The following is a 15,084-nucleotide window of genomic DNA, read 5'->3' on the forward strand; positions in this document are numbered from 1 at the left end:
TCCGTCCTTATAACCTGACTAATGTATAAGTATTTATAGATCCTATACTTGACTATAAGCCGCCATGGGGGGGGTGGGGGGAGGGGACCGAGGGGGACAAAATGTGAAATTCAAGGAATTGTGGAATTGAATCCTGTAAACTAAAAGGAAACAAACAAATTAATTTAAAAAAAAAAGAAATCAGATTCAGAAGAAAACTAAACTATAATATGACCAAACTATCAATAGCTCATTGAGAGTAGAAACTGTCTTAGTCTTCTATTTCTATCCCCAATGTTTGCACAGTATTTTGTACATAGTAAGTACCTAATAAATACTTCACCCAATTAAAAAAAAAGAAAAAAAAAAAGAATTCCACCTCATACACTTAACTAATTGCATAAACAAGTTACATAACTTTTTTGGGCCTTTATTCCTTATCTGTAAAATGAAGAGGCTGGACTCAAGGGCCTCTTACTTCCCTTGTGGCTTTAAATCAATAATTTCATCGGTCTTCACAACAACCCTGTGAAACCAATTTTACAAGTATTAATAGCTAGTTACCTTTTACAGATAAAGGAGGGCCTGAGAGATTAAGTGATTTTTCATTACCACATAGCTAGTAAATAGGTAAGAAGAGATCAGAATCCATCTCCTTTTTACTCACTAAATCATGGTATTTTCTATTTTGGGTTAAATAATGAGGACAATGTTAACAGATCACTGACAAAAATTACATAAGTATAAAAAGTACCTGAACATTGAAGTTGGGACAAAATCTGAGCACCTTCAAAATGGTGACTTGTCATCTTTAAATTAGGCTTGATACAACGAATAAAGCTAGATCCCTAAAAGAATAATAATACATTATTATGCTACAAATATATTTTTATATTTACACATTGTGGGAAACAGAATTGAAGAACAAATTAATAACAATAATGATAATTATGCATAAAGTTTTTAAAAATAATTGTTTAAATAACAAAACTATGTGAACCTTTTTGTGCTATAAATCCCAATAGCTCAGAAAATACTTTCATATATTAATGGCCAAAAATGTATAGGTTAAAAAAAAATCCTGCAATGAACTGCTTCAAGTGTAAAAATACTTTATTTATTATTGACTGCTTAACCTGGGGAATGACCAGTACGTAAATACTCAATAATATACTTAATATTATGCCTTTCTTATTCCTAGCATATAAAAATGCATTTTTCTTCTATGTCAGAATACCTCTTTTATTAAAAAACTATTTCATGAGAACAAGTTAAACTTCTTTTCCTTGGTTAAATTTCAGGAATATATGGTATATTCCCAAAGTTAACTCTTCCTCTAGATGAAAATATCAGTATTCAACAACCCCACATCAAAACATCTTCTACAAGTAGAATTTAAACTCCTCAGGAAAAAAAAAAAAAAAGCTGGATTATTTTTGTCTTTGCCTCCCAAGCACCTAGCATAGTGCCTTTACAGAGGAGGAACTGAATATTCATGTGGTTGAATCTTATCACAATATCATCATAAAATTAAAATTAAACAGTGGCTGACTTTTTAAAAATAATTTCAACAGAACTCATTTAGAATTATGTAAATTAATCAAATCAGATCAAATGATTAAAATAATAATGATTAAGTATTATGTAATATGATTATAATGTCATTAATGTCTTACAAATATACCAGAATTTTCACAAATGAATGTGAAAGTAGTTCTTTAAAGGATTTTTTTAAGGGGTTCTACATATACCAATTCAATTCTCAAAATAATTTACTAAATTTAACTTCTGGAATTTTCTTCAAAGTTAATTTCTAAACAACACAAGATTACCAAACTTTGCTCTAAATTCCTCTTTGCTTTTTCTGAAAATTGAAATCATTCTTAAAGGACAGAACTTAGTTATCACTGAGGATTTTTAAAATGTGATTCAGACTCTGAAAACAAAATTCCCAGTATTTCCAGGAACATTTTATATGATGGTATTATCATTAGAATAAATGCATAATCTCTCACAGTGAGTGTACTGGGGCAGGGGGCAAGAGGACAATATCTATTTAGAGCTATAATTCTGGCACTATTATTAAAACATAAGTCCCAGGACTTGTGGTCAAGCTTTATATGTATAACTAAATATAAAAATGGTCATTTTTTCCATGTTATGTGCATTAAAAATATCTGCTTCCCATAAGAGGGTCCAAAGTACTCTTATCTATTTCTTCCACATCAACACTATCCATAAATAAAACCCATGTAATGATATTCAAAGGGAAACTATTATAAAGTAAGAAAGTCAACATGGGAGCACTAATGAATTAATTAAAAGCAATTCTTAAACACTTAACTACACTCCATGAATTTGTGCTAAACATTGGTGATACAAATAGTATCAAATACAAATAGTGAGTCAGTCCCAGCTTTCAATAAGCTCACATTCTAAGTAGGAGAGACAACACATGTAAGAGGATACAGCTAAAAGGCAGGTGGAAGAACCTACTGATCTTAAGGGTGAAGCTCTAGGGTAAATGGCAAGGCTCAGGGGTACTTAGGGCCCCCTGGCAGAATAAATGGCAATACCTGGGCTTTAAGAGGGAGTGACAGCAAGGCAAATAAATGATAAAGACCTTTATCATTACTGACTAGACACCAACCACTTATCATAGCCCTTTCAGAGTATGAGATTCAGGCACTATTATTAAAACATCAATCCCCAAAGTCCCTACAATGCTAGAATCCAGGCACAGGCAGAAAGGTTAGTGGGAAATCAGCTGGGAAGGTGGGCTGTAGTAGGAGAGGGAAAAGGCAGGCCATAGTGCCTCCTTCACACTGGGCCTGCCAGATAGAGATCCAGCCCAGGCAGGGCAGTATTATGTGCCTGGTTCTTAATCCTAAAACCTACTTTTTCCAAACCATAATTAGTCATGCTATTTATGAAACTATGTTGTTATTTTACTAAATCTTCATGTAAGATCACATCAACTCTATAACTGTTAAAGTAGTACCCTCCCTGGGTACTATTTTCTGGAGTTCTTCCCTCCTCCTGATTGGAGAGGGTAGACAGTGAAAAGTTCATATACCTTTCATATACTCCATTTAAGGAGGGAACACAGGGCAGCCACTTCATAATTTCTGACCTGGCTTTATCATTGTCTCCAGAAATATGTCATCCTGCAAGATCACATCAACTCTGAAATTCACCTCCGCAGTACCCCCGCCCCTGGGGTCCCTCCCTTTAACTGGAAAGTTCCTCCCAGATCACAGGAGCTATCTCATCATTTCCCAACATGCTACAGACCACTGTCCCATCCCCACCAACCATCACTCGTCCTTCCCCTGTCCCATTAGATTATTTCCCCTAGAGGGCAGAGACTGTTTTTGTCCTTTTGTAAAGACAAAAGCTCTTTATAGAAAAAGGTGGTTTGTATACCCAGCAATTATATACAGTGACTTGTCTGGCACACAGGAAGCACTCAATGTTGACTGCTTAACCTGGGGAATGACCAGTGTGTAAAAAACAAAAGGTAATCAATTATAAAACATTTTGAAAACTATTTAGTATAAAAGGATTTACTACACAAGAGTTCAATTTAAGCATTTATAAAATTTCAACACTTTTCTTGGTACTAGCCCCAAGGTATTAGTAGATACTACTGTGTTTCCCCGATAAGACCTATCCCAAAAATAAGCCCTCCCCTTACTGTGTAAGATTCCTCTAAAATAAGCCCTCCCCCGAAAATAAGCCCTATTGAGATTGCTACTATAGTGAAGGTGATCCCCTGCGCTACACACTACATTATGGTACCCTCTGTATGCACCGTCCCCTCCCCCCCGGGTGAAACGCACGCCGCGCTCCAAGCTGCATCCAATCAGAGCTGCAGCAGTGAGCGCGTCATCCTGTTCTTCCCCAGTGATTTGCTTATTGAATAAAGGTACATTTTTTTGTTCACATTTACCTGTTTATTAAAATTGCTGTCAATGTTCATTAAAATAAGCCCTCCCCTGAAAATAATCCCTCTGGTGTTTTTCTGTCCAAAAAATTTAATAAGACAGTGTCTTATTATCGGGGAAACACGGTAATAATAATAGTATCTATTGGATAAAAATATAGAATATGGAACGAGGAGGAAAAAAGTACGTTGTCTTCAAGCATACTTACAGTGCTGCGCAATTTTTCTAGGAGTAAATTTAACTGTGTCTGTAGAAGAAAAAAAAATCTGTTTACCATATCAAAAGATAAAAGTACATAGATGAATATTAGTTAACAGCAAGGAATAAAAAAGTAGCCTATCACATTTTGATAAGGGAAACATGCAAAAGGATCTGATAAAACTTCATGCAACATGCCTTATACAACACCAAGGAAATTAATCAGCATACTTACATAAGATATATCAGGGTGGAAATGATTACTACAAACTACTACTACTAAATATATGTCCCACCTTTTAAAATTTATATAGAAAAACAGCAAATTTTAAAAGTGAGATACATTAAATATGTATATGGTTCGTGGAAACCTACATATAGCTCAATAGCAATTCACTGAGCATGGTTATACTTAAAATCATTATGAGTATGAAAATAAATGGCATACAAACGTGTTGTTTTACAGAACATTTGTCACTAATAATATATTCAAGTACATCTGCAGAAGTTCCTTTCACTATTTTTCAACTACCTTACAGAAAAAGACTTTTAATTTTAGATTAAATTTTGGCAATATTTTATATATAAAATAATTCTGACAATCAACTCAAAAAATGACTTAATGACCCTATTATTTAAAATGCTATGATTACAGTTACATATTTTATCTTGCCTCAGTTCTAGAATCAAATATTCCATCTACTTTGCCAAGAAATTATAAACCCTGAATGTCCTAATTACAATTCTGCCAAGTACATTTTTGTAATACCTATGTCTGGGTTCTTTCATAATCTCCCTGCAAAAAGGTTTGGTTTCAAAACTTTTATTAATACTAACAATGCATAGTACCTATCTTCACTACATTAATACAATTTATATTCACTTAAAATAGGCTTTATGAGGTCTTGGGTATACTTCTAACAGAGAAGAGAATTCAAAGTTAAGAATGCCCGAACTATTTCTCAATTTGAAAGAATACAGTTGACAACCCACTTTTTTAGAAATGAGACTTCTGACAACTTTCACTATCTGATATACTACTAACAAACACACAAAAGCAAAAAAGATCTCATTTAGGGAAAGAAATAGTTACTAGAAAAACTATGCACTTTACTCCATGAGAGTAGCATGAAGCCACTCCTAGGAGCTGGGCATAAATAAAATAAGGCAGCAAAATTAACAATGACAGCACCTGACAGCTGAGAAAAGAAGCAAGAACTATAACTGAACATCAGCCTGGGCTGCTGGAATAGCTCTGTATAAAACAATGATTTCTGTATTATAGTAAAATTCATGATACTCCTAAGCCATTACATAATGATAAACATGATCAGTTTTTAAAAGCAGGGAAGCATATAAATCAATTTTTTTTAAATAAAAACTCATTTCAATTGGATGCTTAAAGTGTAACTTTCAGGTATGTGGAAATTTACTACTATGAAGGCCATCATTAGCCAAGGGTTCTAGACAATGAAGAAATACTATACTAGTCACCCAATCAGTTATAATGACTTAAAATCATTAATCTGAAACGAAGAAGTACTATAGAATTTCCTGGGTCTTGCCGTTGCACACACTTCACTCTCTCTTTCATCATAGTATCTGTGTAAATGTCTTGTATATGCTTAATAATCAAAGCTTTGTAGAGGGCAGTGCTTGTGCTACATATAACTTTGCATCTAGCACATCTAGCACAGTGACTTTAACATAGATCTTAATGCATATTTGCTAAAATTTAGAATTATATTATTTAGCTACATATGGCAAAGCAATGTCCTAAGAACAAGAAATCTTACTGCAAAATGGTTCAGAAAAAAATGTATGTAACAATGTTTCTAGAAAACTGTTCCTAATTACTTTAACTTTGTAAGAAGTTTTGCAGTTGGAGTAATATATATTGCTGGGAAAGACAGAAATCTGGCAAATTGTGAATGAGCTTTAAGAACTGTTAACAGTGGTTAAAAACTCCTCCTTGGGAAATAGAATTAAATTCATGAAGATTGGCCCATTTTTTTAAAGTTCTATTTGTATGAATTATGAACAGTTAATATTTGTAAATATAAAAAATAAGATAAAATATGATTCAAATGGAAAATTATTTAAAATTCTTGTGTTTAAAATTATCTATTAAAAACTCTGAAACAGTTAACAGAATTATTCTTTGTGATTGTTTCTAAAAACAGCTTGCATCATATTAACATATCAAAGTTTTCATATAGATAATTGTCAAATTCACATCTTTAGTCCTAATATTTAAAAATAATCATATAGTTTAAGTCAAAAGAAAATTAATCTAAATTCAAAAGAATTTTTCTGACATACACGCAAATGACAAAAACAGAACAATTTTCCATGGAGTTAGTATAAAAAAATAAATACATCACACTGTAACTGGTTCTTCATTCATCAAGTTTTTCAGGGAAAAAAAAAACCTATATTACATATGTTGAGCCTGAAAAATCAACAGTTAAGACCTGGGAAAGGTTTTCAATTTTAAGGTAGGCTTTTTGAAAAACTATTTCCCTTGTTTCAAACAAGAAAAAAATTCTTAACTTTAGTATGAGGACAATTAAGTCTGGCATGAAACATCTATCAAACGTAAATAAGCAAAAAAAAAAAAAAAGCAAAAAGAGTAAATAAGCAATTTGAAGCATTTAGTACTTGCCTTTTAAGTAATATAGCTATTTTAATAATACAATTTTAATAAGAAATATTTGTTAGTGTAGTATACACATTTATAATGCCACAATGTTATAAAACATATCAAAAAGAAATTACAAATTGCTTTGAGAAGGGCTCTTACTAAAATGGTAATAAAATTTATAAATACAAATCCATAAAGGTGATCATTTACCTGAAGCCCCTGGCTGTGCCTGCTTTTCCTCTCTCAACTCAACTAGTCCTTTCTAGCCATCCTGAGCTGGAATATCCCAGCTAAAATAAAACTGCTGAACAAGGAAAGGAAACAGAAAACATGTGGAGAAAGTAAGGTTTTAAAGGTCAGCTTGACAGTAAGCAGAAGAAAGGAGAAAAATTAGGAGAAGTAATCAGATATTTTGGTTAGGCACTAATAAAGGAAGCATTTAGAATATTGCAAGTATTTCTGTACTTATAATTCCTCTCTATCTTATTAAATTAAAAGTTAAAGAAAGACCTGTTTAGGTCAGCTTTTATATTACAAATAATGGATTTCTCCCAATGATTTGGTTTATAGCTACTTGTAAAATTTAGATATTTTGAATGCAGGAAAAATTCATAAGCTTTTTAAAGTCATTTTAATACCTTGAATTTGTTCCCCACGCTGATGAAGCTAAGTTTTCCTGCTTTTTGTTTAGTGTCTTTGTTGTTGTTTGTGGATGACTCAAATAATTCCCGAATAAATTTATCCCTGGATTCACATATTAAGGATTCAAGTGACATATGCAAAGCATCATTATTTTTCTCAACAAACTGAGTCTGAAAAAAAAGTAAAAGAATTTGTTTAGAACAAGAAAACTTCCACAATATTAAAAGAATATTCTAGTGTTGAAGAAATACAAACATCGGGATTTTTTATTTTTAGGGACGCTGAAAATTGTGATCAAAATATGCTACTTATCACAAAAAGTTTAAAGCATCAGATGTGGAGAAAGTCTTTCTTTCATCCTAATCAGAGTATTAACAAACAGGATATTTTCCAATGATTTAAACAGTGTTTCTTAACCTGGTGTCTACAAAACCCTAAGGATTCATGAATACATTTCAGTGTATTCATGATTTGGGTTTTTTTTTTTACATTTTGACAACTTTATTTTATACAATTGGTTTTATTTGCAATTACGTTGTTTTATGCATTTAGGAAAATTATTCTGATAAGAGGTTCATAGGCTATAGCACACTGCCTACTTGGACTATGACATTAAATATATACTCACTGTTTCATAGCACACAGCTCCAGCAAAATGCCTGATGATAAAACCTTCATCATCTCTGATATTCCTGTGAATAGCCAGTTTGGATTTCCTGGGAATCTGTAAAGGAATCCACAGGTCTTCAATTCATGAAATTATTAAATAATGAATTACCTAATTTGTGACTAATTCCTTAAAGAAATAATTTGAGTTAGTTTGAATTATCTGCATTATCCTAAAAGTAGGGTCAATCCTTCAATCTATGCTTCAACCAAATTCAGAAGGTCCCTCTAACTTTCACTATTGTAATGCTTTTTTAAGTGTGAGATACAGTTGTCAAAGTGTTCTTGAATTATATACAAAAAATTAAGACATCACAATACCATAGACAAACTAAATATTATGACTAACAGAATATCAAGGCCACATTGAAGCACAATGTGCCTTTTGTAAGACTAACTACCTATCAGATTATCACAGATTTAGACCTGGAAGGGGCATTAGAGATCATACGATATAGTCCTTTCTTTTTACAAACAAGGAAAAGGAAGCCCATGAAGATTAACTGACTTGTCCAGGGTCCCAAAGTCACCAAGTGTCTGAGGTGGAATTCAAACCCAAATCTTTCTGATGCCAATTACAGGGCTCTAACTACTGCACCATTTTTTAGGATAATGCTGCTATCAGCCTCAGAAAATTCCATATACCTGGGGAGGCCAGGTAGCGAGTAAGAGCACCAGCTCCAGTGTCAGGATGACCTGGAGATCGAATCCTGGGCTCAGACACTTAGCACCCACCCAGAAACACCTGGCCGTGTAACCTTGAGCAAGTTACTTAACCCCGATTGCTTTAAAAAAAAAAAAAAGAAGAAAATTCCAAATACCCAATGAAGATTTCATTAATCCTCTTCCATTTAATAAATGACATTTGGGCCCATTGAAGGCTACCACACTGAGATTGTCTCTATATAAAAACATATTATTCATTCTGTAGTGCACAGAAACTTCAGTAATAATAACAAACTTAGAGAACTGCATAATGTGAACATAAATGATCATCTAGTCTAATCCCCTTATATTACAAATGAAGTCACTGATACTCTATGATGAGAAGTATCTTGTTTCTTGTCTTTTATATCAGTGCACTACTTTGGTGCTTTGAATTTCATTTGTTTTCAAAACAGTCTTTAAGGCAGGCAGGTCAGAGATTAATACTTCCCTTTTAGAGCTGAGGAAACAGACTAGTTTAGCTGGTACACCATGCTACTTCTTATCTCCAAACAATCACAACTAAAATAATTACAGGATTGGAAAAATAAGAAAAGTACCAACTAAAAAAAATCAAATTTTAAGAACAGTTATGAGTAGGATAGATCATGCATGGTTGTTGTGAGCAGAATACAACATATAACTAAGGGGCAACTTGGAAAAAGAATGGGAACAAAGATCATCATCAAATGGTATGACAAGAGGAGGAGACCACATGGGAAAAACAGGAAAAGCAGGTGCATGGACAGCTCCTCCAAATGTCAGCGAGAACAAGGAAGGACTGCTGCACGTTGGGGGGCGTGTCCTATGGTATACTTTGAGGATGACACAGACAACTGTCACAAAGAAAAGGCAAGACTGGTTGGCTTAGAATCTGCCTCATTAGAGAAAATTCCCAAATCAATGAAATCACAAATCTAATAGAGTAGAAGATAAAAATTAGCTAGTCTCCACCTTCAAACTGAAAAGTTTCCAAAGTGCTACTCATATATGGGAGGCTGCCATCTTTCCCCAAGCAACTGCATCTGAAGTGAGCTTGATTGCTTCAGTAAGGGATTTAAGAGATAGAAAGCAAGTAATGTTCCAGTTACAGAGAACAACATGAGTAAAACATTGAAGCAGGAAACTGTAGGGCATGTTGCAAGGGCAAAGAATAGCCCAATTTTGGCTTAAGCACAGAATTTGTAGAAAGTTACTTTGCAGAGGCATTGAACTCTGGGTGTTGAATTGTGAATAAACCACTGTCAGCTAGTGGGCTGATCTATTTATTAAACTGCTCTTTATCTTTTTCTCTTCTTCATTACAAGGGAAGAATGGTTTGTTAGATGGCAGAAAGTTTATGTTAAGAATTGAAGGCAACATAAAAAAATATACTAACAAAAATATTTTTAAAGAATATTTTGAAGGGGTGTAATACAAAATAAACCTGGGAAGGTATGGTAGAGCCATATTGTAAAGATCCTTAAATGCCAGGAAAAGATTTTTTAACTCAAACTGACAAACATTTATTGAGCATACATTATGTACAAAGCACTAGCATACATGTGAATATTTTTTCTTTTATGCTAGACAACATAAATGGGAATACATAATTTAACAATTCCTTCCTTCACGTGCATACATTCCACTGGGGAGGGAAAGAGGTCAGAGTGTACTGTTTAAACAATATATAGCACATCAATGGAAATTTCTGAGCAAAGGAACAGCAACCCTTCAATATATGCAGAGGGAAAAGCAGCCTGTTCTAACAGTAAATGTGGAAGCCAAAGGAAATAGACAAATTAGGACAGAATGTTCTTACTTAAGATGATTTACAGGAAGGCCTATACTAATGTGTTAGTGGCAACAGAAAGAAAAAATCCAGAATGGGTGTATGAAATTCCAGAAGTACAGGCTTTACAGAATGATGATTAAGGGGGACATGTTAACCACAATACCTAAGTATCAAGAATAGAAGTCTGAGTAAAATAAATGTTTCTACTGACATAAATAGTTAAGTAAAAAGGTAGATCAGATTTAAAAATTAAAAACATGGCCTTTAAAAAACATGGCATATTCTCAGTTGTGTAAAGGCTGCAAACATTAAATTCCATACCAATTCCCATATACTTTTGTCATTCTGAATTTGCCTTTCCTGATAGCTGATGTTAGTCATTTTAGACTGCTGAACAATCAAGGAAATGCATGTCATAATTTTTTCAAACTAAAAGCAGTGCACTGAAGAGATGTTTACTTGCTAAATCCTTTGTTTAACTGATGATTCATGAGTGGGAGAGTTTTTCATCTGTTTCAATGAAATTTAGTATCCCTATGTGTAAAATGAGGGGGCTGGTATGATTTTCATGGTCCTTTTCAGCTCTAAAGTTCTGTAAAGTCTATTCGATAGCCATCTATTTTGGAAAGTTGAATCATATTTTCCTTTAGGAATTATTAATAGTGGTAACAACAAAAACAACTGACAAATAGTGCTTTAAACTTTATAGAACACTATATATAAAAATCTCATTTGAGCCTTACAACAAGCCTGGGAGACACTATGATCCCTACCTGTAAGGACAGTCATGCTGAGAAAAGTTTAAACAGTATGCTTAGATTTAAAGAGCCAGTAACAGTGTTTGAGGTTGGATTGAGCCTGGTCTTCCTAACCAGAATTTGAGGGCTTTTTTATTCACTACACTAAGCTGTCTCTCCAATTAAAGAGCTTTCAACAAGATTATCAAATAATGTTTAATAGAAAACTAGAGGAAAATCTGTGATTTCATCAGCACAAGGAACTGCTGGGATAGGAAGTTCCTACAACACAGTTACAACACATCTTTGACTTAGTAGATAATTCCTAGAGAGTTACTTGAAATACACAAAGGTTAAGCGATTTGCACAAGGTCACCTAGCTTCTAAGTGTCAGAAGCAGCACTTGAACCCAAGTCCTTGCTGATTCCAAGTACAGAACCTTATTAGCTATGTCTAGCAGTCATTACTTTTCAGAAATATAGAAGAAAGTATGTTAGGACTTCTATTCTTAGTCCTATCTTTAGTCATTCAAACTTTACAAATAAATTAGAAAGAATTGAGAACAATACCCATGCATTCAGAAAATATCACACGTGCCTTTCCTACTCATTGATCCCTCCCTCCAATGGAACAAATGAAAATTGGGCTCCCACTTTAGGCTTTCACTATTACATAGTTTTTATCACATAAGTGGGTACTTTTTTGGGGGGGGTACTTTTTATGTAAAAAAAAAATAATTTTTTAGTTTTTAAAATTGTGCATTTATCACAAGCAATATTTAAAATGTCCCTTGGTACTCTTCAGGTATGCCTGATTAATAGAACTAGTTCCATTAAGGCATCTTCAAAAGGATGAGCCCTCACTTTCTTCTTCACTACACTAAATCTTCCTGTAAGACTAATGATTTTCTAAGAGTAAACTCACAGTAAGACGAAAATGGTCCTTGTGTTTCTGATGAACTGCAGCTGTAAAGTGCTGATCACTTGGTTGAGGAAGACGATTTTCTTCATCTAAAATATCCAGTACTCCCACTAATTTTGCTTCAATTAAATCTATTTAAATGAAAAAATAAAACATTCAAAACAATGTCAATTGTAACTAAGCATCAAGTTTATAGCACTAAAAAAAGTGTTAAAAACACAGTGATCACAAACTAGAAAACCTTAACTAAAGAGTCTACTGATCCCATGATAACTATTGATTTTTACTGCAAAATCTGTCATTGTAGTTCATCGAAAAGTAGACTATGATGAATTTAATAAAGTTATTTGTAGTTTTTTTTGTTGTTGTTTAGATTTTTCTTTTGGCTTTTTGGATGGGTGAAGGTAGGGCAACTGGGGTTAAGTGACTTGCCCAAGGTCATACAGCTAGTTTTTTGTTATGTCTGAGGCCAAATTTGAACTCAGGTCCTCCTGACTTCAGGGCCGGTGCTGCTCCCACATTCCTGTCATTTTAAAAGAACCAATTTTTCTTCACTGGTATGAATCAAGTCTAAGATAAGAATTTTTCCCACTTGCTCCTCCATTTTTTGAAGGATGAAGTTATAATTAAAACAAGGCAAATCAATAAGTCATCAGTTCTTCCACTTTGGGCAGAGCAAGATCTCCAATAGATGACCAGATAAAATAAGTTCCTCCACTACTGTTTCATTATGCCTTATGCAAGTCTTGTAATCTATTTGTTCTTTCTATACATATGGTCTGTAATATGCTCCAAAAACAATAATGTTTTTGCTTCTTCCTCATTTAAAACAATGTTTTTGTTTCTTCCTCATTTCACCTTCACCCAAATGCACTGTGCTTCCCTGAATGGAGTATATTTTCTTAATACCGTGTTTCCCCAATAATAAGACCTATCCCGAAAATAAGCCCTCCCCTTACTGTGTAAGATTCCTCTAAAATAAACCCTCCCCCAAAAATAAGCCCTATTGAGATCCCCTGCGCTACACACTACATTACGGTACCCTCTGTATGCACCGTCCCCCCCCCCGGTGAAACACACGCCGCGCTCCGAGCTGCATCCAATCAGAGCTGCAGCAGTGAGTGCATCATCCTGTTCTTCCCCAGTGATTTCCTTATTGAATAAAGGTACATTTTTTTGTTCACATTTACCTGTTTATTAAAATTGCTTCAATGTTCATTAAAATAAGCCCTCCCCTGAAAATAAGCCCTCTGGTGTTTTTCTGTCCAAAAAAATTAATAAGACCATGTCTTATTATCGGGGAAACACGGTATTCAGTGCTATTCTTCTCTCCCTTTTATTTATCCTTTTGAAGAAGACATATACTTTTCTAGAGCCACATTTTACCAATAAGTGTCAGTGACACCTGGGCAAACCAAATTTGTCTTTCTGTGTTAAGATCTCTAGTTCATTCTGTTTATTACCAACACTATGTGCATTTATTTACAAATATCAGAAGCCCTGGCTTACATTGCTGTCTTTTTTCTTGTTTTTTCTCACTAATGAATTTCTATGTGTCTTTATTGTTCTTCCTACACAGTATTTCTATTGCTTAGCAGATATATGTAGTAAATTATCTCAGCCTTCCTTTGTTTTCAGTTTAAAGACCTTTTGATTAAATTTGTATGGTATGATCTTAGGCAAACCACAAACTCCCTATGCCTTAATTTCTTTGTGTAAAAAAAATGTGAATAATAACTTACTCTCAGGGTTTGTTTTGGAGGGAGGGTATATAAAAATGCTGAAAATCAAAGAACCTGAGCTCAAATCCTAGCTTAGTCACCTAATTACCTAAGTAACTCTAGAAAAACCACTTAACTTCTCTATACCTCATGTTTTCTCATCTGTAAAATGAGAGCGCTGAACTAAATGGCCTACAAAGTTCCTTCCTGCCCTAAATGTACTATGACCAAGTACATATGTTTGTCATGATGAAAAAATAAGCTGAAAGATTTTACTTTGTTCATTTGGTGAAATAAAAATATTTACTGAGTATCTCCTATATATGAAACAATTTTAAGGAGTACAAGATCTGAGTTCATCACTCTTCCAGGACCTTCAAATCTAGCTGGAAGAATAGCCATGTTTGGAAATAAGTACAATACAAGAGAGTATGTGAAAAATATCACATTAAGAGGCAAAGAAAATAAGTGTAACAGCAGTTCAAAGGGGAATGAAATTATTTCTGCCTTGGGAATGTTCCATAGGATAGATGTGGGAAGTATTATGATAGGAAGAGACATAAAAGAGGAGGCAGGACCTTTAGGAATAAAAGAAAGAGCCCAAGAAAGGGAATATTTAGGGAAGGTGAAATAAACAACTTTTCAATGCAAAACTGTCCAGTGTTTTGAAAACTGCACACATAAATATTGCACCCTACCTAGTTCTCACCCACAGTTTGGAGACTAGGAGGCCAAATTCACAAAGGGACTTTCTCTTGACATTTGTAGTGAACAGTAAGAATGGATGGTGATTAAGTAATAAGGACAATAGCAGATACTGATGGTAGAGAAATGACTCACGTGCAACAACTAATCACTTTTATGCACAATGTTCTAACAAATACAAGTTTCTTGGTCACAACTGTAGTTATATTCTCAATCACTGTAATGGAAATGCAGATTTAAAGATCTTCCCTGCCCCTAGGCTAACGTGCACCTGGAGCCTGGGGTGGGAGGCTTGTTTTTCAGTAGATACTTCTTGATTGGCCAGTGCGTCAATAAGGTTGTTACATTCTCTGAGCCAGGAGAAGGCTATATAAGCCCTGATGTGTAGCTTTTTTTTGGGACTCACTTTGAGAGGTGTTCTGTGATTTGATCTGAATTCTGGGAA

General features: G+C 34.1%; 1 protein-coding gene across 4 annotated transcripts in view; it reads right to left on the reverse strand.

Annotated features, from left to right (window-relative positions):
* MYO6 (myosin VI) overlaps positions 1-15,084 on the reverse strand; it is a 244,702-nt gene that overhangs the window by 60,330 nt on the left and 169,288 nt on the right. For all 4 annotated transcript variants that reach the window (XM_069066992.1, XM_069066990.1, XM_069066991.1 and 1 more), the window contains 5 exons: positions 12,217-12,344; positions 8,039-8,134; positions 7,407-7,580; positions 4,135-4,173; positions 734-827 (listed from right to left, as the gene is read on the reverse strand). In XM_069066992.1, the coding sequence (XP_068923093.1) occupies positions 734-827; positions 4,135-4,173; positions 7,407-7,580; positions 8,039-8,134; positions 12,217-12,344 (531 nt within the window). The remainder of the gene's footprint in view (positions 1-733; positions 828-4,134; positions 4,174-7,406; positions 7,581-8,038; positions 8,135-12,216; positions 12,345-15,084) is intronic.

This window comes from Petaurus breviceps, unplaced genomic scaffold (genome assembly GCF_028583685.1).
Source record: "Petaurus breviceps papuanus isolate PSGF00001 unplaced genomic scaffold, PetGlider_PUasm1.0 90734, whole genome shotgun sequence".
Taxonomy (NCBI): Eukaryota; Metazoa; Chordata; class Mammalia; order Diprotodontia; family Petauridae; genus Petaurus; species Petaurus breviceps.